This window comes from Pteropus vampyrus, unplaced genomic scaffold (genome assembly GCF_000151845.1).
Source record: "Pteropus vampyrus isolate Shadow unplaced genomic scaffold, Pvam_2.0 Scaffold311, whole genome shotgun sequence".
Taxonomy (NCBI): Eukaryota; Metazoa; Chordata; class Mammalia; order Chiroptera; family Pteropodidae; genus Pteropus; species Pteropus vampyrus.
The window spans coordinates 2,031,001-2,058,962 of record NW_011889092.1 but is presented as its reverse complement, the minus strand read 5'-3'; the positions used below and the strand labels follow the sequence as shown (position 1 = coordinate 2,058,962).

Genomic DNA, 27,962 nt, shown 5'->3' with positions numbered 1-27,962 from the left:
ATGCCCCTGGAGCTTTTTGAGCTGCTGCCCCAGTGCTGGAGCTCAGAGTGAATGAATTTGAGTCAGTGAGTTTACATATGATCCCTTTAACACTTGTAGTGCCTAGATTTCCAGCAACCCTTCAACTCACTCAGTCACAGTCCCTGCTTGTTTTCACAGCTGAATATTATGGGGACTTCTCTTTCTGGCACTGGAGTCCTAGGTTGGGGAGCCTGATGTGGGGCTAGGACCCCTTGCTTCTCAGGGGAATCTCAGTAGCTGAGATGCCTGTTTTGCATCTCTACCCTGCCTAGCAGTCTTGATGTGGCTTCTTTATATCCATAACTACGGATATAAAGGAATTGTGTTCAGCTGGTCTTCAGGTGGCTCTCAATGATGTTTATTCTGTAATTTAGTTGTATCTCTGATGTGATTGTGAGAGGAGGTGAGCATAGCATTTACCTACTCCACCATTTTGACTAGAAGTCCTCCCCGTCCATATTCTTAATTGCCACACCATGAGTGTGGGGCTTACCTGTTCCGTGTCTCCACCCTTCCTGCCAGTCTTGAGTGGCTTCTTCTTTATCCTTAGTTTTAAGACTTCTGTTCAGTTAGTTGTCAGGTGGTTCTCAATGACGGTTGTTCTATAATTTGGTTGTAATTTTGATGAAGTGTGGGAGGAGGTGGGCACAGTGTTTATCGACTCTGCCATCTTGACTGGAAGTCTTTGATTCTGCATTTCTAACAAGCACCCAGATAATGCTAGTTCTTGGGCCAGACTTTGAATATCAGGGGAGAAAATCCATGCTGGAGAAAAGCAGAAGGCCAAATTCACTAAGCTAGAAGATCAGGGAAGGTGAAATTGCTGCTAAGTTCTGAAAAGATAAGTTGGATTTGGATAGGAAAAAAGGAAGAAAAAGATATTTCGTGCAGAATGAAGACTATGCAAAGGCCCAGAGACAGGAATGAGTCCCACGTGTTTTGAGACAGTGAACAGACTGCTTTGGCAAGATGCAGGTACAAGTTGGAAAAGAAAGAAAGCGTTGTGACAGGTAGCATGAAATTTGGTTCTTAATTTTCTGCTCAGGAACCACCTAGATGAGCCTTTCCATTTCTTGCATCCACTTGTCCCCTCTCAGAGGGGACCTCTGTCCTTCTGGGGAGATGAAGGCCTGAATCAGGACACCTGAGTAAATACTGTGAGGCAGTGTGTGAAGTAGAAAAAGGGAGGAAGGTGGTTTACTTCATTACCTTGACCAGCTTTGTGAAGCCTTAGGACATCCTTCCTAACTACCTACTTACTTACCTACCTTTCTTCCTTTCCCTCTTCACTTCTTTCCCTCCCTTCCTAGAAAGCTGTTCCTAAATAGTAATGGGCATTTTCAGTACACACACATAAAGAATGCCTGGTAAATATGTGCCGATTTGACTCAGTAGTAGAATGGAGTTCTACCCATTGTACTTCAAACATTCCACTTAAAGTACTTTTCTGCAGTTACGAGAATAGTGGAATACTGGCCCTTTGACATCATAAGTACTGAGGGAGTATTTGCTCTTTGATTTGTTTGAGTGATTCTGAGCTTTGTCTCTCTTCTCCGCATCAAGGAACATTGTCAGTTCAGTTTAGTATAAGAATGTATTGCATGATTTACTTACTGGGACTTGGATATAATTCTGTATGGCTACAAGGAAGTAAAATACTTGAGCCCTCAACTCAAAGAGTTTATTATTATTCTAGAGCAGTGGTTTTCAACTGGGGGCAATTTTCATCCCCCAGGGGACATATGACAATGTCCGTAGATATTTTGGTTGTTGCCTCTTCGGGGGTGCTACTGGCATCTAGTGGGCGGAGGCCAGGGATGCTACTAAGCGTTCTACATTGTACAGATACCCACCTCCCTCCAACAAAGAATTAACCAGCCCAACATATCACTAATGCCAAACTTGAGAAACCCTGCTCTAAAAGGACAAGGCTAATAAGTAGAACCAGAACTTTGAAGTTGGAAAGCCATACTGCTAGTTAAAAGCAAAGCAAGGACTGAAGCTTAGTTCACCCTAGTGTAATGTTCTACCTGCTACCATTTAGAGTCAAATGGCATTATATGACAGGATATTTTATCTAGCTTCACTCTCACTAATCCCGATTTGTACTTTTTGCTCTAGGCATACTCGATTGTATGTTTTGCGGCTTTATTTCTTCATGTTCATGTTAGTCCCTTTGCCTGGAACATATTTCTCTCATTTCCACATTTGGATAATATTTTAAATCTACTCTAGGAGGTCTTAACTAATATATAACACCCCACGTTGGATTAGAAGCCACTTTTTTAATCTTTCATAGATAGTCTTCGGCATCTAATAAAGAAATTTTCTGTTTTTATGTCTGTCTTCCTCACTAGGTTGTGAGCATCTTGGGAATTAGGGTCACTCTTCTGTCCTTATTGCCTAGCACAGAAAGGAACAATGATGTCATAGACATGAGCCAGAGTAAGTGGTTAGAGAAGGAAGAGCTCAGTGGGAAATAGAGTACTATTAGAGTACTAGGGAAGGCTTCATAGAGAGTGTGACACTTGAAGCTTCCTGTAATTCCTTGAAGATACTGATGAATGTGTGAGCACCTTATGTTGAGCAGGGAGAGTTCTAAGATAGTAATGGATTTTTCTGGTGGTGTCTTTCTACAGGTTGATATGTCACACCTCTCCCCAGAGGAGCAATGGAGGTAAGTGTGATGGTGTGGGCCCCTGAGGCTGGGAACTGTAGGTTAATGCAACTAGTAGAGTTGTATATTTACCCTTTTTGCTTCTTTGTCTGTGGGAGGCAGTGACTCATGACCAGTAGGACAGTTTTTCTGGGATTTTTTTCTAGTACCTAGGTCACTTTTGGGTAGCTCCCTCAGTCTTGGAGAGTAAATAGGTAATTGCACCAAATCATCCACCTGGGTTTGAATGCTAGTTATGCCATTTCCTAGCTATGTGATCTTGGGCAAGTTACTTAACTTTTCATTGCGTTAGTTTTCTCTCTTTGTAAAATGAGGATCAAAACAGTACCTGTACCTCATAGAGTTGTTGTGAGGGTTAATATATGTGAAATTTTTAGAACAGTACCTGGCATGTGATAAGCTTCCTGTAAGTGTTACTTGCTTTGAATATGATTATCATCATTAACATCATCATCATTATCCATGAAACCGGGCAGGGGGCTCTGATTGAGAAAATGGAAGATGTGTTTTCCATCTCAACTTGCTACTAACTTGCTGTGTAATCAGAGTGAGTCAACAAATATCTTATTGTCATAATTTCTCATCATTAACGGTGTCATAGAGTGCTTGTTGCCTCACAAACGTCATAAGATGACTGGCCAATGCAATCAACCAGATAAATTTTAATAGAAAAAAAACCCTTTAGATTAAAACTATTGATTATAAAAATATAGAATGGCAAAGGTATTAACTCATACAACAAACCCAGTGAGGGTTTAGGTGACTTTAAGCTTATTAATATGCACCATTCATATATCTCAGCTACCAGAATATTCTAAATAATTTGGAAGAGGTTCATAGAAATATACTATCTGCATTAAGGTAGGCAACAGTGCCATTATGCTCTGCTTCACTGAGGCCACACTGATTATGTTGTAAATGCTGTGTATTAAGAAGATCTTTAGTTAGATGAAGGCAAACAGGATTAATGGTCTTCACATTATGTAATATTAATGGTGTTTAAAAGATCTAGAATTAAAAAGGCCAGGAAAATGGTTAAAAAAAAAGGATAATTTTCTTTTTTTAAAAAATAAGTTAATGAGAAATCTTTGAAGAGGCAGCATTGGAAAAGAAGAGTTGACGTGTCCTTTGTTGTTCCAGAGTATAGGATTAGATCCAATGGATTGAAGCTGTAGGAAGATAGATTTTTTTTTTATTATTATCAGAAACATCTTTAGTAATCATGGTATACTGAGAGGTAGTGAACTTCCTGCCTCTTAAAAGCATTGGAATTTTGTTCCTTCATAAGCACATATGAATACTTACTATATCCCAGACACTGCTGGTTCTAGATTAGACTATCTTAAGAGGCATATGTTCTCAGCCAATAGAAGTATTCAAACAAAAGATTTCAAAAATAAGTTTTGCATTGGGTGGGAACTTGAACTAGATGGCTTCTCTGATCTTTTCTAGATCTTTTCTTTCATTTCCTTTTGTGCACATCCATTCAGTTATATACTGTGTGAGAACAAGAAACTTATCCCTAGTTATCTTCATAACTTTCCACAATCCTTAGGTTTTTAAAGTGTTCTTAGTCCTTTTAGTTTAGCTTATTCTCACAATAACCCTGAGGGAGGTAGAAAAGATATGGACTCCTTTTGACAGATGAAGAAATAGTGATGTAGAGATATGAATTTTCTTGGCCAAGGCCACAAAAATATCTACATCTTAAAGTTTTTGACTCCTAACCTTATTATCTTTTTGTCAGATTCTCTCACGCAGGATAATGTTTTATGTAAAATGAACTCTTAGATGCTGTGGCTGGCTGGCTAACTTACATTTGGCTGCCCCTCCTAACATTTTATTATGAAAAATTTCAAACATACAGAAAAGATGGAAGAAGTGTATAGTTAGCACCCTTACACTCACCACCTAGATTCTACTATTAACTTTTTGCTATATTTACTTTATCATTTATCCATAATTTATCCCACGGGGTTCTTGTCCTTGGGAATTCCATGAAGATACCATTTATGTTGTCTTTTTCCTTCCTCCCTAATACCCCCATGTATGGAAAATTTGTTTAAAAAGTCCTGACTGCAGGCTACATTTGTATTTAGTTTTCTGTCACCTTCCTCATTCTTCTCCCTTGGCTGACTCTGACCCAGAGTAGTAGGAGTGACTGTTCTTCTCTGTTCTTAGAGGAAGCTTTTTGCCTGTATTGGCCAAGAGAGTAGCTTACTGCAAGTCTTTAGGAAGAGAGAATGTCAGGCTTGGTTTAAATGAGAGTTTCCATTTGTACCCTCCTTGAGCCTTTGGGAAGGCTATTACTTGTGGGTGCTGACGGTGAAGTCATTTTTGAATTAATATAAAGTCAAAGCAGTCCAGATTTCTTAGGCTGTAATTAGTTTTCAGAGAGCGAGGAGGACAAATAAAGCAAGACTTTATCCCAAGAATTAGCACACATTTGCAATGTTACTTTTTTATTGATATCATAAATATCACTGACTAAGAGTATAAGACTTTATGGCTATAATTTTCTCTGAGTTACTTTCTCCTTCCAGTGAAATAGGACTGAAATGGGCAGTGAAACAGGCTTCTCTTGGAGTCTCTTTCCTGCTGCAGGAAAGGTGTCAGCTGTATCTGCCAGTGGGGGCAGGCAGCAGACCACCCACCTTTAACCCCAGTAGCTGAGCTTGGTGACTGGAGTCCATAGAGCCCCTGTTCTGTCCCAAAATGCCTGTCGTTTAGAACATGTGTGTTTCTAGCCCTTGATTTGAACAGTACCGTGTAGCTACAGAGCACAAGAGTGTGTTCTGAACTTTGGACTGGTAGGATATCCCTGGAAAGCACTGCCTCTTTACCACCCCTGACCTGGCTCACTGCATCTCTTTGGCTTTCAGGGTCGAGCATGCACGCATGCATGCCAAGCACCGTGGCCACGAAGCCATGCACGCTGAAATGGTCCTCATCCTCATTGCTACTTTAGTAGTAGCCCAGCTGCTCCTGGTACAGTGGAAACAGAGGCATCCCCGCTCCTACAATGTAAGCCATTTTGATTCTCTCTTCTTTGTCAATGATCAGTAGACCTTTCCTAAGTATTCTAGGGTTCACCCTAACCCAGGCCACGTACAGGTAGAGAGTGGGCAGTAATAATGAACTTTATGTATGAATGGTGACTAGTGTATGATGGGTGTGTATTTAAGGTACAAGTGATTTAAAGGGTGGAAATGGGGATAGAACCCGAGACTACTTTTATGGCCAGAAAAGATAAGTTCTTCTTTTTAAACATTTTGGGACATATTCATGAAGGAATTATTCATTAGGAACTATTCAAGTAGAGGGATAAGTAATCACTGGACTGGGAAGACCAAGCCTTCAATGAATCTTGCAGATAGGAATCAGACTTTTTTTTTAAAGCAGCATTGGAGGAAATGAGGAACAAAAACATAAAATATACAGAAAACATATTACTAAATGGCAGGAATAAATCCTTCCCTATCATTAATTACTTTAAATTAAGTGGATTAAATTCTATTAAAAGTCAGAGATTGGTAGATTGGATTTAAAAAACCCATGATCCATCTATATATTGTTATAAGGAACTCACCTTATATACAAAGATATACAGAGATTGAAAGTAAAAGGATGGAAAAAGATATGTCATGTATGCCAACAAATTGGACAACCTAGAAGAAATAGATAAATTCCTAGAAGCATATAATCTTCTAAGACTGAATCATGAAGAAACAAAATCTGAATATACTGATTATTAGTAAGGAGATTGAATCGTTAATCAAAAAAATCTCCCCCAAAAAACAGCAGTCCAGGACTAGATGGTTTCACTGGTGAAGCTACCAAACATTTAAAGAATATTTTAAAAGTTATCCTATGAAGAAGAGAGAATGCTCCCAAACTCATTTACAAGGCCAACATTACCCTGATAACAAAGCCAGACAAGAACACTACAAAAGAAAATTATAGACCAACATCATCGATGAACATAGATGCAGAAATCCTTTACATAATAGCAAATAAAATTCCACAGTACATTAAAAAGATCACATACATCATGATCAGGTGTGATTTATTCCAGGGATGCGAGGATGGTACAGCATCTGCAGGTCAGTCATTGTGATATACCACATTAACAAAATAAAGGATAAAAATTATATCATCTTGATAGATGCGGAAAAGTCTTCTGATAAAATTCAACATCTATTTATGGTTAAACTCTTGCCAAAGCGGGTATAGAAAGAAAATACCTCCACAAAATAAAGGTCATATATGACAAACTGACAGCTAACATCATACTCAATGGTGAAAAGCTGAAAACTATTTCTCTAAGATCAGGAACAAGACAAGGATGCCCACTCTTGGCACTTTTATTCAACATGGTATTGGAAGTCCTAGCCAAAGCAGTTAGGCAAGAAAAGAATATAACAGGCATATAAATCAGAAAGGAAGAAGTAAAACTGTCACCATTTGCAGATAACATGATACTATATATTGAAAACCCAAAAGACACCACCAAAAAACTATTAGAACTACTAAATGAATTTAGTAAAGTAACCAGATACAAAATCAATGTACAGAAATCTGTGGTGTTTCTATAAATAACAAAGTATCAGAAAGAGAAATTAAGAAAACAGTCACATTCACAATTGCATCAAAAAGAGTAAAATACCTAGGAATAAATTTAACCAAGGAGGTAAAAGACTTGTACACTGAAAACTATAAGATACTGATGAAAGAAATTGAGGAAGATGCAAATAAATGGGAAGATAATTCTGTGCTCATGGACTGGAAGAATTAATATTGTTAAAATGTCAGTACTATGCAAAGCAGTCTATACATTCAGTGCAATCCCTAACAAAATTCCAGTGGCAGTTTTTACAGAACTAGAACAAATTATTCTAAAATTTGTATGGAACTATGAAAGATCCTGAATAGCCAAAGCAATCTTGAGAAAGAACAAAGAACCTATACTACAAATCTATAATAATTAAAACAGTATGGTATTGGCATAAAAATGAACACTCAGATCAGTGGAACTGAATTGAGAGCCCAGAATTAAACTCATACATATTTGGACAATTAATTTATGACAAAAGAGCCAAGAACACAATAGAGAAAGGACAGTCTCATCAATAAATGGTGTTGGGAAAACTAGACTGCCACCTGAAAAGAATGAAACTAAACCACTGTCAAATACCATATATAAAAATTAATTTAAAATGGATTAAATGATGGATGACCTGAAACCATAAAATTCCTAGAAGATAGCAGTAGGTGGTAAGAACCTTGATATTGGTCTTAGTAGTGTTTTCGTGGATATAATTTAAAAGGCAAGAGAAACCAAAACAAAAATAGACAAATGGAATTACATCAAACTAAAAAGCATCTGCCTGGTGAAAGAAACCATCAGTCAAACAAAAAGGTAACTTACTGAATGGGGAGAAGATACTTGAAAATGCTACATCTGATAAGGGGTTAATATTGGAAGTATATAAAGAACTCACACAACTCAATAACATAAAGACAAACAAACAAAAAAATGAGCAGATGATCTGATTACACATTTTTCCACAGATCCACAGATGGCCAATGAAAAGATATTCATTGACACATGAAAAGATATTCAACATCACTAATTATCAGAGAAATGCACATCAAAACCACAGTGAGATAACACTTCATATTTGTTACATTGACCAATATTAGAAAGACAAAAAATAGCAAGTGTTGGAGAGAGTGTGGAGAAAAGGGTACATCGTTGGTAGGAACATTAACTGGGTGCACCACTATAGAAAACAGTATGGAGACTCCTCAAAATAGAATAGAATTACCATATGAGCCAGCAATTCCACTTCTGGGTATGTATCTGAAGAATACAAAAACATTGATTTGAAAAGAGATATATAACCTTATGTTTATTGCAGCATTATTCAGTAGCCAAGATATGGAAACAATGTAAGTGTCCATTGATGGATGAGTGGATAAAAAAGATGTACATATATACAATGGACTACTACTCAACCATAAAAAAGATGAAATCTTGCCATTTGGGACAGCATGGATGGACCTTGATGGCGTTATGTGAAGTGATATAAGTCAAATGGAGAAAGACAAATACCTTGTGATTTCACTCAGGTGGAATCTAAAAATAAAACGAATAAACAGAACACAACAAAAATAAACTCATATAGAGAACAGATTGGCGGTTACCAAAGGGGAAGGGAGTTGGGAGTGAGCGAAATGGCGAAGGAGGTCAACTGTAGGATGATGAATAGTAACTAGATTTTGGTGATCACTTTGTAGTGTATACAGATGTCACAGTATAATGTTGTACACCTGAAACTTATATAATGTTATATACTGATTTTATATCAATAAAAAAAAAAATTCCCCCACTCAAAATAAAAGATAATTCATATAAATGATAACCAAAAGAGAGCTGGGATGGCTCTTAAATATCAGACAAAATAGACTTTAAATCAAAAAAGTTTACAAGAGACAGAGCAGGATATTATTTATTGAAAAAAGGTTCAATACAGCAAGAAGATGTAACAATTATTAACATATATATATCCAATGAAGGACCCCCCAAAATAGGTGAAGCAAAAATTGACAATGTAAGGGAGAAATAGACAGTTCTACAGTAATAGTTGGAGACTTCAGTAATGGATAGATCAACAGTATGGAACAATATAGAAGATCAATTGGTAGAGAATTTGAACAACACTAAATTAATTAGACCTAACATACATATACAGAACATTCTACTCACAACAACAGAATGTATATCCTCAAGTGCACGTGAACATTCTCCAGAATAGACCATGTTAGACCACAAAACAGCCTATATTAATTTTAAAAGATTGAAATGATAGATTCAAGTTACTCTGGGTTAGGACATGGCAGGTTGTGTACTGGATTCTTTTTACAACTATTATCTTAGAAGCCTTTAACCTTTTCAAGTATAACAACCCTTTTTAACATAAAAAATTTGGTGAACACCCACATGATAAGCACATATAATAGTAACAATAGCTAATATTTGATGAGTTTTCCTATGCCTTCCAGTCACGGTTCTCTGCATTTTACATATAAAGACAGCTATTCCTCACAATAACCCAATGAAGTAGGTACTGCTTTCTCTAATGACAGGTAAGGAACTGAGACATAGATGGACTAAGTAACTTGCTCCAGTGATAAAACCATTATTTGAACCCAGACCATTTTACTCCAAGGTTTTCAGTCTTAATCCCTAAATGATTCTTTTTCTTTAGTGTATGCTTTTTCAGGCCTCTTGTAATATGGCCAAAGATGCTCAGGGGTCTGTAGCTTACAGACGGGAACTGCTGCATTATCTTCTTTGGTCTTCCTAATAGTCCATGAAGTAAATACAGTGAATAAACTGAGGCCCAGAGGGTGGAGGCATGAAGGAGGATATTAGTAGATAAAGCCAAGATTTTAACACAGATCATTTGTTTCATATTTCATGAATTCTACTATACCATATGTTGCATCTGGAAAGGGTTTTCCACTAAAGGATAATCTGGAGCATAGAAGGAAGAGAGGGTAGTCTTTGCCCTTGAGCCAGCACCAGTTCCAAACATTACTGACCTGTAGCCAGCTCAAGTGTTGGCAGGTACCACAAGTAGAGACATCTGTATCTTCAGGTCACAGTACATGGAAAGACCACATGGCACCAAGGCTTTTTGAGCTAGGCACTATGCAGCAGACTAAGCTACCTGGGGTGAGGCTTCATGTCTGGACCCTGTCATCTGAGGCAAATATTTTGTTTCACAGTATGTGGTTATAGCACCTACTCTGTAAAATGGGGATTACCAGGATGGTTTAATGGAGCCTAATCAATTAAGAAAACTCATAAACCAAGTGTAAAGTGAGACCCTTGGCATTTCTTTGCTTGTATTTAGAAATAGTCTTATATAATGTTGGCTAATCTGCAAAGATTTTTTTAAAAACCTGCTCCGAAGGAATGAGAACGTGAATGTACTGCAGTGGTTTTCAGTAAGTACTCTCTTTTTAAGCTGTGGAATCTCTTTTCAGACTGTATCTTAAGGAAACACCCCATGTGGAAAACACAGCCTTAAGAGGCTGCTCTGCTTGATACAGGGTTGGATAACACTGACCCCTCTCCTTCCTCTAGGAACCTCTGTAGGACCCATCAGAGTATTTGAAAATCACTGATGTGTCATTCATGAGTTAATCCTTAATAGGAAATGTAACTGTAACTTAATTGGGCTAGTTGTGTAAGGAACATGCACAGTGTCCTTACCTTACTGCCACACCCCGTAAACATTATGCTGGACTTCACTGGTAAGAGGACATGCTAGCATTATGGCGTATACTATAATGAGAAACAACCCCATATTTTTAGAAAATTGGAAAAGAAAATCTTTAGTGTTCTTTTTTATGCTGCTGTTATACAATAGTGATCTATATTGGTTTTGTTAACACTTTTATTAACTTGTGTACAATGAAAATTTTTACTGCTTTAATTAAAATACTAGCTTCGGAAGAAGAAAAATTGCCCAGATGCCTGTACACAATCACATCTCCTGTCCTTCTTCAAGCTTATCAGAAGCTGGAGCCATTTGCCTTGGAAGCGGTAAAATACAGTGGAGTCAGACCAATCTGGCTTGATTAGCCAGCTCTCTCCTTTCCTAGCTATATGATTTTATTCATAATCTCTGAGCTCAGTTTTTCTTTTCTCTAAGTACAGTGATAATATCTACCTCATGGATTGTGAAGATTATATAAGGTTATATCACAAAGTTTTTTGAAAACTCTAAAGCTAATGTTAGTAACTATTGTTACTCCCACTCCTAAGAGAAAAAGCTCAAGACATAAAAATGTCTTCAGGTACTTATTTTATGTGGAAGAGGAAGAGAATTTTATTATTATTGAGGACAATATCCCACAACAAAATTCAATATTTTAACCATTTTAAAGTATACAATTCATTGGTTTTTAACATATCTGTAGTGTTGTGCAACTATCTCCACTGCTTAGTTCTAGAACATTTTCATTACCCTAAAAGGAAATGCAATACCCATTAAGCAGTTACTCCCCATTTCCCAACAGACCCTGGCAGTCACTAATCTGCTTTCTGTGTATTTGCCTGTTCCGAATATTCATATAAATGGAATCATGCAGTATGTGACCTTTTGTGTCTGGCTTCTTTCACATAGCATAATGTTTTCAAGGTTCATATATGTTGCAGTATCTATTAGTATTTCATTCCTTTTTATGGTTGGATAATTCATTGGATGAGTATACCACATTTTGTTTATTTGTTCATCAGTTGATGGACATTTGGGTTGCTTCCACCTTTTGGCTATTGTGAAATAGGTCTGCTATGAACATTAATTATAAGTTTTCATTTAAACACCTATTTTCAATTCTGGGTATAACCTGGAGTGGAATTGCTGGGTCATATTTAACTCTATATTTAACTTTTTGAGGAACTGCCAAATGGTTTTCCATAGCAGTTGCACCATTTTACATCCTAACCCCCAATGTATTGGGTTCCAATTTATCCACATTCTCACCAATGCCTGTTATTTTTCTCTTTTTCTTTCTTTTTTTCCTTTTTTATTATAGCCACTCCAGTGGTCATGAAAAAGAATTATCTCAGTGTGATTTTGGTTTGTATTTCCCTAATGACTAATGAATAATGTTGAGCATTATTTGATGTGTTTATTGGCCATTTGCAATCTATCATGAAGAAATGTATATTCAAGTTTTATGCCCATTTTTAAATTGTTTTTGTTTGATTGTTTTTTTGTTATGTTGTTAGAGTTCTATATATAGTCTGGTACTAGACCATCATTAGACATATGATTTATAAATATTTCTCATTCTGTGAGTGCTTTTTTTACTTTCTTAATAGTATTTTTGATACATACACATTTTTCAGTTTGAAGTCCAGTTTATCTTTTTTATTTTTTTTGTTGAATATATTTGCCACATAACATTGTGTAAATATAAGGTGTACAACATGTTAATTGGATACATTTACATATTGTAATATGATTGCCATTGTAGCAATATTTAGCATCTCTATCCCATTACATAACTATCCTTTCTTTTTAGCGGTTGGAATAATTAAGTTGTAGTTTCTTAGCAAGTTTGATGATTATAGCACAGTATTGTTTTCTATATTTATGATACAGTTGACCTGACTCTCAAACAACATGGGGGTTAGGGGAATCGACCCCCGGGCAGTCAAAAATTTGTATATAACTTTTGACTCCTCCAAAACTTTAGTCATCCTTTAGTATTTGGGGGGATTCATTTTAGGACCCCCCCCCGCCCCCCAGATACCAAAATCTGTGATCTCATGTCCCATATATAAAATGGCTTGGAACAATGCATACAGTTGGCCCTCTGAATCTATGGATTCCCATAACCATGGATAGAATCTGTAAATGCGAAACCCAGGTATACAGAGAGCCAACTGTATATTTATTGGAAACAATCACATATAAGTGGGCCTACCTAGGTTCAAGCCCAAGTTGTTCAAAGGGCAACTGTACTGTGCATTAGATCTCTATAGTTTATTTACTACTTGTTGCAAGTTCCCTTAAACATATTTTTTCTTTTGTTGCTTGTGCTTTTAGTGTCATATTTGAGAATCTGTTGTCAAATTCAAGTTTATTAGGATTTCCTCTATGTTTTCTTTGACAATTTTTATACTTTTATTTCTTACATTTAGATCTTTGGTTCATTTTGAGTTAATTTTTTGTAAACGGTGTGAGTTAAGGGTCTAATGTTATTCTTTTGCATGTTGATTTCTAGTTGTCCTAGCACCATCTGTTGAGGGGACTTCTTTCTCCATTGATTGAATGGTCTTGGCATTCTTGTCAAAAATCAATTGATCATAGACAATGCATGATTTACTTTTTGTACTTTCAATTTTGTTCCATTGAACTATATACTTTCAGTTTTGTTCCATTGAACTATATGTCTGTGGTTAGTGCTACACTTTTGATTAGTATAACAGTATAGTAAGTTCTGAAATTTAGAACTGTGAGTTCTCTAAATTTGTTCTTTTTCAGGATTGTCTTGGCTATTCTGGGTCCCTTGCAATTCTGTATTAATTTTAAGATCAGCTTTTCAATTTCTGGGTGGGAAGGAAACAGCAGTTGTGATTTCGATAAGGATTACTTACACTGAATCTGTAGATTGCTTTGGGGAGTATTGCCATCTTTACAGTATTAATCTTTACATTCATGAACATGGGTTGTCCTTTCATTTGCTTAGGTCCTCTTTAATTTCTTTCATTAATTAAACATTTGTAGTTTCCAGTGGACAAGTCTTGTACCTCCTTGGTTAAAGTTATTCCTAAGTATTCTCATCGATGCTATTGTAAATGGAATTATTTACTTAATTTTCTTTTTGGATTGTTCATTGTTACTATATGGAAATACAACTGATTTTTTTGTGTTGATTTTGTCTGGCAACTTTGCTGAATTTGTTTATTAACTGTAATAGCTTTTTTGTGGATTATTTAGTATTTTTCTATATATAAGGTCATGTCTTCTGTTTTACATCTTTTTTTTCCAGTTGGATGGCTTTTATTTCCTTTTCTTGCCTAATTGCGGTGGCTAAAACTTCCAGTACAGTATTGAATAGTGTTGAATTAACTCAAAAAGTCTGAAGCTTTGCTAGAAGTAAATGACAAAGATTTATTCAAGGGTCTTAGAGTTTGCAAACTATAAACACAGCTAGGCAAAAACCCAGAAGCATTCCAAAGAAGAAAGAAAAGTTAAGCATTCTTATAATAAACCACATTCTTGAGAATAATCAGTCCTGTATTCTTGGCTCTAGAATTGATCCAGACTGTTATCAGTCAGATGTCAGTCTATCTGGAAGATGGATTCCAGGTTGTGTGTTGAATGGATGCCAGGAAGTCTGGTCACATCCCGAGTCCTTTAGGGGTAGTTAGAACATTATCTGCAGGTAAATAAGTGATACAGGACTGGAAAGTTCAAAAGTTTAAGTTTCTAGGCTAGTTAAGACAAGGAAAAAAATTGTTTTCTCATGCCTCAGTCTTCATAATGTTAATAGTTTAGCAGCTTGTTTAAAGTGAACCATTTTGTATTTTCTCTATCTTTACTCTCTTTCTCAATAATAGTGGTGAAATGGGCATCACTGCCTTTTCCCTGATCTTGGGAAAGCTTTCAGTCTTTAAATATGTTAGCTGTGGGTATTTCATAAATGCCATTTATTATGTTGAGAAAGTTTCCTTCTATATCTAGTTCATTGAGTGTTTTTATCACAAATAGGTGTGTTGGATTTCTCAAATGCTTTTTCTACATCATGGAGATGATCATGTGGTAGGTTCCTAGAATAAATCCAAGTTATGGTGTATAATTCTTTTAATATTCTCCTGGATTCAGTTTGCTAGTATTTTGTTGAGGATTTTTGCTCTGTATTCATAGGAGATTTTGGTCTGCAGTTTTCTTATTTGTCTTGCTTTGGTATCAGAGTGATGTTGGCCACATAGAATGTGTTAGAAAGTGTTACCTTCTTTTCCATTTTCTGAAGATCAGAATTTTGGTGTAGTTTAAAAAGCTTTGAAGTGGAAATTAGGTGATCTGTTTCTAATACCACTGCTAATTAGCAATGGACCTTAGACAAATTACTTCCTCTCTTAAGTCTTTCCTTCCTCATCCTCATGGTTCATTTTTAAAGGGAGGGTTTAAGACTAGATGATTGCGAAAGTCTCTTCAAGCTTTTAAATGTTTTTTCATGATTGTTATTCTACGTAACTTGAAAGGCCCAAATTAAAGTTAGGGAATGAGTTTTAAGAATACAAATTTTGGCTAAGTATTATAAAGAAATTTTCTACAATGAAAGCTGTTCCACAATGGAATGAACTGTCTTAGAAGCAAATGCTCTTCCCATCACAAGCTATGTTTTACTAGGGACTAGACAACCCCATCAGGGATGTTGTGGAGGGTTTTTTTGTGATTTTTATGGAATGATTGGCTGAAATTCTAAGTCCCGCCTCTCAGCTCTAAAATCTGTTTCATTGAATTACTGAGAGGTGAGGGCCTATCTTGTTCTTGGAGGACAAAGCCGACCTGTCTGGAGACCTCTGATGTTTTTTCTGTTTTTATTTTGTTATTGTTTTGATTACAAATGCTCATTATAAAAATTTCAAACAATATGTATGTGATATCGAAATCAAAAATACCCAGAGAGAACCACTGCTAATAACGTTACACTTGCAGATTTTTTCTGTGCTTATTTAATATTTATAAAATTTTAGATGTTTATGACATCCACTAGTATTTTCCACCTAAGACTATCTCTCAGATATCCATATTAGTATGTATGTCATTCTCTTAAACTAGTAATGCACAGTATTCCTTTAAATAGATTTTTTAAATTAACGTCTGTTGATAGGCACATGTTAATTAACAGTTTATCACAGTTACAGCAATGATTTGGTAAACTTCTTACATATATAATTTGCATAAGTAGGCAAGCATTTCTGTAAAATGAATTTCTAGAAATGGAATTGCCTGTTCAAAAGATATAAATATTTTAATTATTAGTGGATCTTGATATAGTGACCTCTAAAAAGTTACAGCAGTTAACAGTCCTGCCAACAGAGGTTAACAGTGCTGTTACCCAGTGTTAAAAGAGAGGATAAGTAATCATCAGTATTTTTAATCTTTGTTAATCTAATTTATAAAATATTTCTTTAATTAGTGAGGTTGAACATATTTTCAAAATTTGGTTTCTTTTGTCACGTGTTCATATTGTTGATTAGTTTCTGTATTTGCTATTTATCATGGTAATACATGTTATAGTTTAAAAGTCAAATAGTTCTGCAAGGCTTATAAAGCAAAACACATCAGCCCTGTGCCTTAACTCTATCATTCCTGATTCTTCATTGGCAATCACTTTTAACTTTTTTAGTTATTTTCTGATACTGACCTCTGTATTTTTAAATAATATATTAAATATATATATATACTAAATATATATATAATTATACTTTATTTATTTAAAAACTTTTTTTTTTCTTTTTTAACACCTACAGCACCTGGTATTCCTAGGTGGTCTCTCATCCAAGTACTAACCAGGCCCGATCCTGCTTAGCTTCCGAGATCAGACAAGATCGGGCACGTTCAGGGTGGCATGGCTGTAGACTGTAATTTTACTTTTAAATGTTATATATTAACTTCCTATTATGGAAAGCGATAATTATAGTGTTACACCTATACCCCTGACATAGACATTTTCCTTCTCTCAATTTTTATTTGAATAAATATTCCTTATTTACATTATTATGACATGCAAATCTTATTCACAGCCAAGCTATGTGGTATATTTGGTCACACATTTTCTTTTCTTGCTTAGGTTTCTTTTGGAATGTGTCTTATTGATTTATAAGAGCTCTTTGTATGTTAGGAATAAGCCTTTGACATACATACTACGGATATCTTTCCCCAGTTTGCCATCTGATTTTATTTATAGAATTGGTACAGAGATTTTTATAGACTAGATTTATGGACTATCCTATGGAGTGAGGATTCTATTATTTGCTGTTCTGTTTGGATGACCCACCTTATTATTCCTGGTTTTCCATCCTATACATCTAAAGTTGTTCTCCCTGCCTAAAGAGATTTTAGGTACTTGCTGTAGCTTTCAGTTTTATAATTCTTGGGGATCCCTCACCCTCAAATCTATTCTAGGTTAAAGGCAGAAGAGAAGCAGAACAGAAACATAGTCAAGACATTGCTAATTTATGAACTTCACTATTACATAAACATAATTAATAACACCAGCTGCCATTTATTGAGTACTTTATAACATGCCACATGTTTTGCTGTGAAGTAGGCAGTATTATTTTTGCCATTGGATGGATCAAGAAACTGAGGCTCAAAGAGATTAACTGAGCTCCACTCAACCACTGATTAGCAGAGTCAGGATTCATACCCAATGCATCTGGCTCCTATGCTTTTCTCACTCTTCCATGATATCTATGTATTTGTTCAATTGGTGGACATTCTTTGGTGATTTATAGGTCTGTCGTGTGAACCATCCCTTTGTCCAGCATATCCACCCTATGTATGCTGCCTGCTCGTTGATCACTTAGTGGCCATCTCAGTTAGATAGATTAAAGATCTAATTAGGAGAAACAAAATTATGAAGGTAATAAAAATATGTAGGAAAATGAATAAAGATTTGGTAAATTTGATCATAATAAGGTTTTTTGTTCTATAAAGGATACCATGGGTAAAGTTAACTAATAACAGAGTGGTAGATTAGTAATGATTAAAACTGACAGTAAATATCTAGACTATACAAAGTAAATCGTACAATCACATTACTCAGAAAAGTGCACAATTTAAAATTTATGAATAGTTTATTTCTGGAATTTTTCATTTAATATTTTTAGGCTGAGTTTGATCCATGGGTAAATGAAACCATGGAAAGTGAAATTGTGGTTGAAGGAGAACTACTGTACTGAGTGGGCAAAATAACAAACAGAAAGATATATAACACAGTGCCAATTAAATCAGAATATATGCACAAAAAATAGTTTCTAAGAAAAGATATAAACAAAAAAATATATATTAAACACATTAAAATGTCTGGGTGCGGAATGGAAGAAAAAAAGAATCAAAACAAAATAGTTCCCCAGAGAATGTTATGTAAAGGAGAGTCTTTGGGATTGCTGTTGAGAAACATGAACTGTTCGAGATTAACTATCAGAGCTTTCGGAAAAAAAAAAAAAAAATGCTTCTTATGACATGCCAAGAAATGATGGACACTATTGATAAGGCTCTGTTTCTCTCAAAACTGAATGAAATCTTCTATTCTTCACTAGTGCTGGTTGGCGGCCCAGGTACCCATAACCACTGTGTGGAAAAACACTGGCTCTGTTCTCTTAGACAAGATTTCTCAGTAGGGAGACTATTAACATTTTGGACCAGATGATTCTTTATTTTTGTAGGAGATTGTCTCGTTCATTGTAGAATGTTAAGCAGCATCCCTGGCTTCTACCTGCTAGATGCGAGTAGCACCCCTCCCCATAACTGTGATAGCCCAAAGTGTCTCCAGCCATTGCCAAGTGTTACTTGGGGAGGTAATTTACCCCTGATGAGAAACACTGTCCTAGACTCTAGGATCTAGGGCAGCACAGACGTTGCCAGCCACTGATAATGAGCAACTATGCCAACCTTCTGGTTTCACTATGAAAGGTATCAAACTTTTCTCTATAACTTAGGAGTTCCATTGTTTTCTCTATTTAAATATCAGGGACTGTTCTTTTCAATAACAGCAACAATAGTAATAATACCTTAAACTGTTTATAGTTTCAATTCGTTGGTATTTTAAAAAAATGCTTTTCTCATCTACTATCTCATTGGAATCTCACAACTGTTTTGTAAGATGGTCAGGATAAGATTTATCTTCATTTTTCAGGTTAGGAGACCAAAATGCAGAATCCCAAAGTGATTTGCCAGGAGCACATGACCATTGAGTTGGAGAGCTGAACAAAAAACCAAAATCTGATTCTTGGTTAGGGGCTCTTTCCATAGAGCCCTTTCCATTTCTTGAGGGTTTCTCAGAAGCTTCAGAAAATTGTCAGTTTCTGCCATGGTCATTTCTGTTTTTAACCTCCCTCCCCTCTCCTTCTTTAATCACTTTTGCCCAAGTTCTCCCCTTGGATTTCAGGAATTTTTCATAACCACTCTTTTTATTCTATACATCATTTTGCCTTATCAGTCTTTCCAGAGTTTCCCCGCAAACTCAGTGAGGCAGGACTTGGGAAACAAAATCTAGATTAGAAACATAGCCCAGGCCAAACTTACTTTTTGGCTTCTCTGTACCTGTTTTCATCATCTGTTCAGAGAGCCTAGTATTACTCACTTCTTAGCTCCCAGGGATGTTAGGAGAAGGAATAAGTTTATGCCTGGGAAAGTATCTCTCCTATTTTTAAAGATCTCCAAGGAGAAGCTTTCATCATCATCTCTCTGTTACCAAATATAGCATCTTTTCAAACTTCTGTTCCCTGAACTGCTATTCCCTCCTGGAATGGATGAGTGGCAAAATCTACTTGGAAATCTTTAAAGTACTATAGATTTTTCTCAGACTGAGAGTAAGTAGCCTTCAGATAGTTATTAGAATGTGGCTAGAGAATGTTGACTAAGATGGTAAAGGGTTATAATCCACTTTCTATGAGAAAAAAAATTTTTTTTTCTCCTTACAGTATTATAAAAACTTCTGTGATGCAAACATTAGCCCCCTCCTCCAAAGAATCTTATCTACCTGTGTAGGTTCATTTCACACCTCCCTCAAGTACTAGTTGTACTTTCTCAAACATACCATGTTCCCTTATCCTGGAACACTCATCATGATGCCTTTCTCTACCTATATCTAGTAGGCCATCAGGACAAATGAAAGGCTGCTTTTTTTCAGGAAGCCTTCCTTGGATCCCTCATGTTGAATGAAGCACCTCTCCTCTACTTTCTTGGCCACCGGGGCTTACTCTATTATAGCACTTATCGTACTGTGTTTATAGTTGCTTCTCCTCAGGAGACTTAAGGTCTTGAGGAGGTTTTGTTTTTTTAATCTCTGAATTCCACAGTCCTTAGCATGGTGTCCAGTAAGTGTTCAATAAGTGTTTGTTAAATGACTGCTTGACTGACTCTTTTGCCTAGAGAGAAGAAAACTTGGGGAAAAAAATACATAATTTTAGGTATTAAGAAGTAGTCACAAGAAACGGGATAAATTTACTCTGTGTCTCTCTGAAGGACAAGAGTTAAACCCAGAGACAGAAGGAAAAGGGATACAAAGGCAGATTTTTCAGTCAAGAATTATCTAGCACAGGGATCCTGAGCTCCCAGGCCATGGCCTTTTAGGAACCAGGCCACACAGCAGGAGGTGAGCAGGAGGCGAGCAAGCAAAGCTTCATCTGTATTTGCAGCTGCTCTCCAGTGCTAGCATCACTGCTTCGGCTCCACCTTAGATCACCAGGCATTAGATCCTCATAGGAGCACTGGTCTCTGGTGCCAGAAAGGTTGGGGATCACTCATCTAGCACATTTATTAGCAATGGAGAGGCCTACCTCATATGGTAAGGTTGACCATTTGCCAGGGCTGTGTTAGGAAGAAATTGCCAACCAAGTTTTTTTTATTGTTTTTATGTGTGGGGTCTTAATAGGTCATAGAAACTACATGGAATATATCTGCTTACTGAGCGATATATAACACAGTGCCAATTAAATCAGAATATATGCACAAAAAATAGTTTCTAAGAAAAGATATAAACAAAAAAATATATATTAAACACATTAAAATGTCTGGGTGCGGAATGGAAGAAAAAAAGAATCAAAACAAAACAGTTCCCCAGAGAATGTTATGTAAAGGAGAGTCTTTGGGATTGCTGTTGAGAAACATGAACTGTTCGAGATTAACTATCAGAGCTTTCGGAAAAAAAAAAAAAAAATGCTTATTATGCAGTGCCAAGAAAGGATGGACACTATTGATAAGGCTCTGTTTCTCTCAAAACTGAATGAAATCTTCTATTCTTCATTAGTGCTGGTTGGCGGCCCAGGTACCCATAACCACTGTGTGGAAAAACACTGGCTCTGTTCTCTTAGACAAGATTTCTCAGTAGGGAGACTATTAACATTTTGGACCAGATGATTCTTTATTTTTGTAGGAGATTGTCTCGTTCATTGTAGAATGTTAAGCAGCATCCCTGGCTTCTACCTGCTAGATGCGAGTAGCACCCCTCCCCATAACTGTGATAGCCCAAAGTGTCTCCAGCCATTGCCAAGTGTTACTTGGGGAGGTAATTTACCCCTGATGAGAAACACTGTCCTAGACTCTAGGATCTAGGGCAGCACAGACGTTGCCAGCCACTGATAATGAGCAACTATGCCAACCTTCTGGTTTCACTATGAAAGGTATCAAACTTTTCTCTATAACTTAGGAGTTCCATTGTTTTCTCTATTTAAATATCAGGGACTGTTCTTTTCAATAACAGCAACAATAGTAATAATACCTTAAACTGTTTATAGTTTCAATTCGTTGGTATTTTAAAAAAATGCTTTTCTCATCTACTATCTCATTGGAATCTCACAACTGTTTTGTAAGATGGTCAGGATAAGATTTATCTTCATTTTTCAGGTTAGGAGACCAAAATGCAGAATCCCAAAGTGATTTGCCAGGAGCACATGACCATTGAGTTGGAGAGCTGAACAAAAAACCAAAATCTGATTCTTGGTTAGGGGCTCTTTCCATAGAGCCCTTTCCATTTCTTGAGGGTTTCTCAGAAGCTTCAGAAAATTGTCAGTTTCTGCCATGGTCATTTCTGTTTTTAACCTCCCTCCCCTCTCCTTCTTTAATCACTTTTGCCCAAGTTCTCCCCTTGGATTTCAGGAATTTTTCATAACCACTCTTTTTATTCTATACATCATTTTGCCTTATCAGTCTTTCCAGAGTTTCCCCGCAAACTCAGTGAGGCAGGACTTGGGAAACAAAATCTAGATTAGAAACATAGCCCAGGCCAAACTTACTTTTTGGCTTCTCTGTACCTGTTTTCATCATCTGTTCAGAGAGCCTAGTATTACTCACTTCTTAGCTCCCAGGGATGTTAGGAGAAGGAATAAGTTTATGCCTGGGAAAGTATCTCTCCTATTTTTAAAGATCTCCAAGGAGAAGCTTTCATCATCATCTCTCTGTTACCAAATATAGCATCTTTTCAAACTTCTGTTCCCTGAACTGCTATTCCCTCCTGGAATGGATGAGTGGCAAAATCTACTTGGAAATCTTTAAAGTACTATAGATTTTTCTCAGACTGAGAGTAAGTAGCCTTCAGATAGTTATTAGAATGTGGCTAGAGAATGTTGACTAAGATGGTAAAGGGTTATAATCCACTTTCTATGAGAAAAAAAATTTTTTTTTCTCCTTACAGTATTATAAAAACTTCTGTGATGCAAACATTAGCCCCCTCCTCCAAAGAATCTTATCTACCTGTGTAGGTTCATTTCACACCTCCCTCAAGTACTAGTTGTACTTTCTCAAACATACCATGTTCCCTTATCCTGGAACACTCATCATGATGCCTTTCTCTACCTATATCTAGTAGGCCATCAGGACAAATGAAAGGCTGCTTTTTTTCAGGAAGCCTTCCTTGGATCCCTCATGTTGAATGAAGCACCTCTCCTCTACTTTCTTGGCCACCGGGGCTTACTCTATTATAGCACTTATCGTACTGTGTTTATAGTTGCTTCTCCTCAGGAGACTTAAGGTCTTGAGGAGGTTTTGTTTTTTTAATCTCTGAATTCCACAGTCCTTAGCATGGTGTCCAGTAAGTGTTCAATAAGTGTTTGTTAAATGACTGCTTGACTGACTCTTTTGCCTAGAGAGAAGAAAACTTGGGGAAAAAAATACATAATTTTAGGTATTAAGAAGTAGTCACAAGAAACGGGATAAATTTACTCTGTGTCTCTCTGAAGGACAAGAGTTAAACCCAGAGACAGAAGGAAAAGGGATACAAAGGCAGATTTTTCAGTCAAGAATTATCTAGCACAGGGATCCTGAGCTCCCAGGCCATGGCCTTTTAGGAACCAGGCCACACAGCAGGAGGTGAGCAGGAGGCGAGCAAGCAAAGCTTCATCTGTATTTGCAGCTGCTCTCCAGTGCTAGCATCACTGCTTCGGCTCCACCTTAGATCACCAGGCATTAGATCCTCATAGGAGCACTGGTCTCTGGTGCCAGAAAGGTTGGGGATCACTCATCTAGCACATTTATTAGCAATGGAGAGGCCTACCTCATATGGTAAGGTTGACCATTTGCCAGGGCTGTGTTAGGAAGAAATTGCCAACCAAGTTTTTTTTATTGTTTTTATGTGTGGGGTCTTAATAGGTCATAGAAACTACATGGAATATATCTGCTTACTAGGCCTCTGGATGATCTTCAGATAACTGAAGACAAGAGCCATGCCTTCCTATAGTTTTCTCCAGGCTTAATATCCCAATACCTTCAGCTGTTCCTTATGTGATTTGATTTCTAGACCCTTTGTAATCCTGATTGCTCCCTGGCCATGTTTATTTGTGAGTGTGGTCCTAAGACCTGATCCCAGGGCCTCAAGGATGCTTTGACAGAGCAGAGAACAGTGGAACTGCTGCCTCCTTCTTTGCGAGTCTATTTCTAGTTAAGCAGTATGAAGTTGCTTTGGGTTTTTTGGTAGTGGCCCTGCTGGCATATATTCTTTGGCAATTTGTGGTCAACTGAAACTCCTAGATATGTTTTGCATGTGCTGCTATTAAGCCATTCCTTCCTCATCCTATACTTAGGTAGTTGGTTAGGTTTCATCATATGGTTTTGGTTCTTCATTTCAGCTTATTAGCTCATAGAATGTTGGAGTTAGAAGAATTCTAGAAACAGGCTTTATTCATTTTGACTTTCTGTTTTCCATGCTCACTGCCTTGCTCCTTCCTTCCTCCCACATTTTGTGCTATATCCACAATTTGGTAAGCAGATCCTATGTATTTTCATCCAAATCATTTATGAAAATATTGACCAGAGCTGTGGAGCATATCCCAGATATCTTCCTTCAGTTGACCTCTAATCAACATTTTTTTCAAGGTGATTGTTCTAGTTATGAGTTTCTTGCTTTGTTCTACTATCTGGACATGTAGTTTTCATTTCCTCCCCAATATTTCTTTTCAGCCAAGCATGGTGGATGATCCCTGCCCCCACAACACAGGAAGAAACAGAAGTGATAAGAATCCTGCAGGACAAAATTACTAAGCATAAGCAAACTGGCAAGGCAGCTCGTGCCCAGGGAAGGAGGCCATCTGGGAGTTCTTTTCTGACTTTTCATGAATTGTATTTTCTGAGATGAAAGAAATCTAAAACAAAGACAGTCCACTTAAATATGGGCTAGTTCTTATTGTTAGCATCTAACATCATCTCACCTATGTAGCATTGTGGAGAGATAAGTGAGATATTGCTGTTTTTATCTTCCAGATCTGAGAAGCTGTGATTATCCCTCAGCAAATGTTTGCTGAATGAATCAGTGAGTTGGTTTTGGGCCATTCTTTACTTCAAGTTTGTATTTGCAGATTTAGGAAAAGAAAGATGAATGACTTTCATTTTTCCCTCCACTTGGCCAAATCCAAATCCCTCCACCAGCCAGAGCTCTGCCTCTTCCAGGCACTCTTCCCTGACAGCTCACACCTACATGACTACGTCTCTTCTCTGAACTCTCATGTCAGTACTAGATGCTTTTCATGGCTGCCCAGTTCATGTGTTTATATCTCATCACCCCATATCCTGGAAGAGAAGTTATGGCCAAGGCTTCCTGTTGTTTTGTGTCTTCCATAGCATCAGGCCCAAGTTCCAGAGCAAACCGTTGAACCAAATGTGTCTGCATAAAGTGTTGCCACCAGATGGCACTAGAGTCCCTGCTGTTCTGATAATCTTGAGTAACTTTCAGCCACTTATTGCCAAGCTAGCCATTAAAAATGCCATTCTTAATGAAGAAGCTTCAACTTTTTTATTAAGCAAAATGCCAATAAATACTGCAGTAGAAACAAATAAAGAGATTAACCAGGCAGAGTTGTAACTTAACCATTTCTTGCATGGTAGGCTATTCTGCTCACTTGGCCCCTCTGCCCTTCCGCTGGTCAGGGACTGGGCTGTCAGTCCAGCAGCTGGTTTCTAGGCCTAGAACAGAATCTGGCTTTCAAGCCTCCATAATGGAGAATGCCTAGATATCTGAAAGTAGCCTCAAGTCTTTGGTTTGTGTTTTTTGATCATTTTTCCTGGAAAAAAAATCAAACATTATAATGAAAAATTGCTGTAATAACCCCACCACTTTTAATATATTGATTAGTTTGGTTGCCTCATTGCAGTATTTGCTCCCTTGTATATGTGACTATGCCATTTCGATCATGTGAAGCTATAAAAAGAGCTCTCATTTACTGAATAGTTACAATGAATTCTGTACTGTTCTTGTTGTTTTATATATATTACTTCTATTTAAATGTAAGAGCTATTATATTGAATACTTATATTTATTATATTACTTATATTGAATGATTACCTTGTTAGCCATTGCTCAAAGAGCTTTCCATATATTAGCTTGTTTAATCCATACAATTTTTTGAGGGTAAATGCTGTTAACCCCATTTTACAGTTCAGAAAACTGAGGTTATCAGGGTTAAGTGACTTGCCTGAGGTAGCACAGTGAAGAGCTATATTGGGATTCATACCTAGATCTCTTTAATTTCTAAAGTCTCTGGTCATTTCATTATATCATTCCACTTTGTTCATTTGTTCTTTAATGATTTCTATTTGGATTTCTTTTTGAAGAGGCTAAAGATTAATATAATATTTAAAATAGGGTTTAATTTGTTAAACCTAGACTGTTAGACTATTAGCTTCTTGAGGACAAGAGGTCGTGTATTTCTGCATTCTTCTTCCCATTAAATGCCAAGTAAATACTTGATGGATGAACAAGTGAAGTGCTCTCCCAGAAATTCTAAGATACAAAGCTGCTTAACAGAACCTTATAGTATTACAACTTGAAGTGGTTTGAAAAATCAAGTCAAACTCTTCTTTCATGAAGGGAGGACCTCCTTGGAGTGACCCAATGAATTGGAGGCAGAACAGAACTTAGAATCCAGGTCTCCTGGGCCATCTCATTTCAGTGAACCTAATCCTGCCCCTAAATTCATTCATTCCTGCCTGCCTGCCTTCTCTTTCCTTTTCTTTTTTCTCCCCTTCTTTCTTTCATGGTGTCAGGGTTGAGTAGCTTTACACCCTTAAAGTTTCAAGCCTGAAAGTTATAAAACAAGGCAAAATTTTTCATTCCTTTTATACTAATGTCTAGACTTCTAATAATGTCTTTGTTCAAGCCAGAATAGAATCCAGTTCCTTTGCCTCTTACCGCACCCAGAATATGCAGCGCTGCAGCTCATGCAGAGAAAATTATCTTAACTAGCACCCCTCAGAACATGCTATTAATGATTGGTGGGAAGTGAGAAAGAGGCCATTAGAGCAGGCTGGTTGTTTTTTGCAACAGCCAAGTTTTTGGGAAAGCTGGAAGGAGATCAGGAATTTCTGTTCTTTATCAAGAGGATAATTGTGACCAGACCATGTGATTTAATTCTTCTCTAGTCTCTGGGCCTACTGTTTTATAAACGTCCCCATGAGCCCGTTAAACAATGTGAAGGCTAAAGACCCTACAGCCCTTCTTTCTACCACCTCTATCTACCCCCTTTAATATCCTGATTCTGGTTATTTTTTTCCCCTAGTTTAAATAATCTGCAGTTGTTTGTTGTGATGTCCTTTCCTTATCTCCTCCCAATATCCCCAATATCTCCTAGAATGTCACCTAGAACCTTACTTGGGTAGCTGTTTGTTACTACATCTCGGTGCTTCTACACTTTTTATGTAAGGCAGAATATTTTAGAATGCTTCGTTTAGAGAGTCAATTGGAGATTCCTATACGGTGGAATTGGTACTGAGGCTACATTGTTCACTGACCAGCAGCCAGCACCAATGCTTACACAGAACTGGAAACTCTAAAACAGAGTGGCTCTACTCACCATTCTCTTTTTGCTGTGTCTCTCTTGCTTACTTTTCATCTGTAAAATAACACTAAAAAACTAAGGCTTTTAAAACTTGCCAGAACAGTCTATAAGACAGTAGTAGCTACAGACAACTGAACACTAAAAAACTGCTCTAAACCACACTATCCAATATGGAAGCCACCAGTTCCATGTAGCTATTGAGCACTTGAAATGTGACTAGTCTCTACTATAAGTATAAAATATATGTCCATGAGTCTCTGTCCACGTCTACTGTCCATGAGTCTCTGTTTGTCATGTTTGTTTGTTGCTTTTAGGTTTATATCCCACATATAAATGATAGTCTTGTGGTTTTCAACTTTTTTTGCCTGGCTTATTTCACTTAGCGTGATTATCTCAAGATCTATCCACATTGTGACAAATGGCAGTATTTCATCTCTTCTTATAGTTGAGTAATATTCAATTGTATATATGTACCACATCTTCTTTATCTAGTCATCTATTTTAGGACACTTTAGTTGCTTCTACATCCTGGCCACCGTGAATAATACTGCTATGAACATTGGTATGCATATATCTTTTTGGATATATGTTTTCAAGTCTTTGGGGTAAATATTCAGTAGAGGGATTGCTGGATCATATGGTAGATCAATTCTTTGTTTTTTGAGGGACCTCCATACT

At 36.9% G+C, this 27,962-nt stretch overlaps 1 protein-coding gene and 1 pseudogene across 1 annotated transcript in view; one reads left to right on the top strand and one right to left on the bottom strand.

Annotated features, from left to right (window-relative positions):
* LOC105303664 overlaps window positions 1-27,962 on the top strand; it is an 87,053-nt gene that overhangs the window by 33,524 nt on the left and 25,567 nt on the right. Inside the window, 2 exon segments of the mRNA XM_023521695.1 lie at window positions 2,661-2,698; window positions 5,581-5,722. Coding sequence (XP_023377463.1) covers window positions 2,661-2,698; window positions 5,581-5,722 — 180 coding nt within the window.
* LOC111730396 lies at window positions 16,758-16,876 on the bottom strand (annotated as a pseudogene).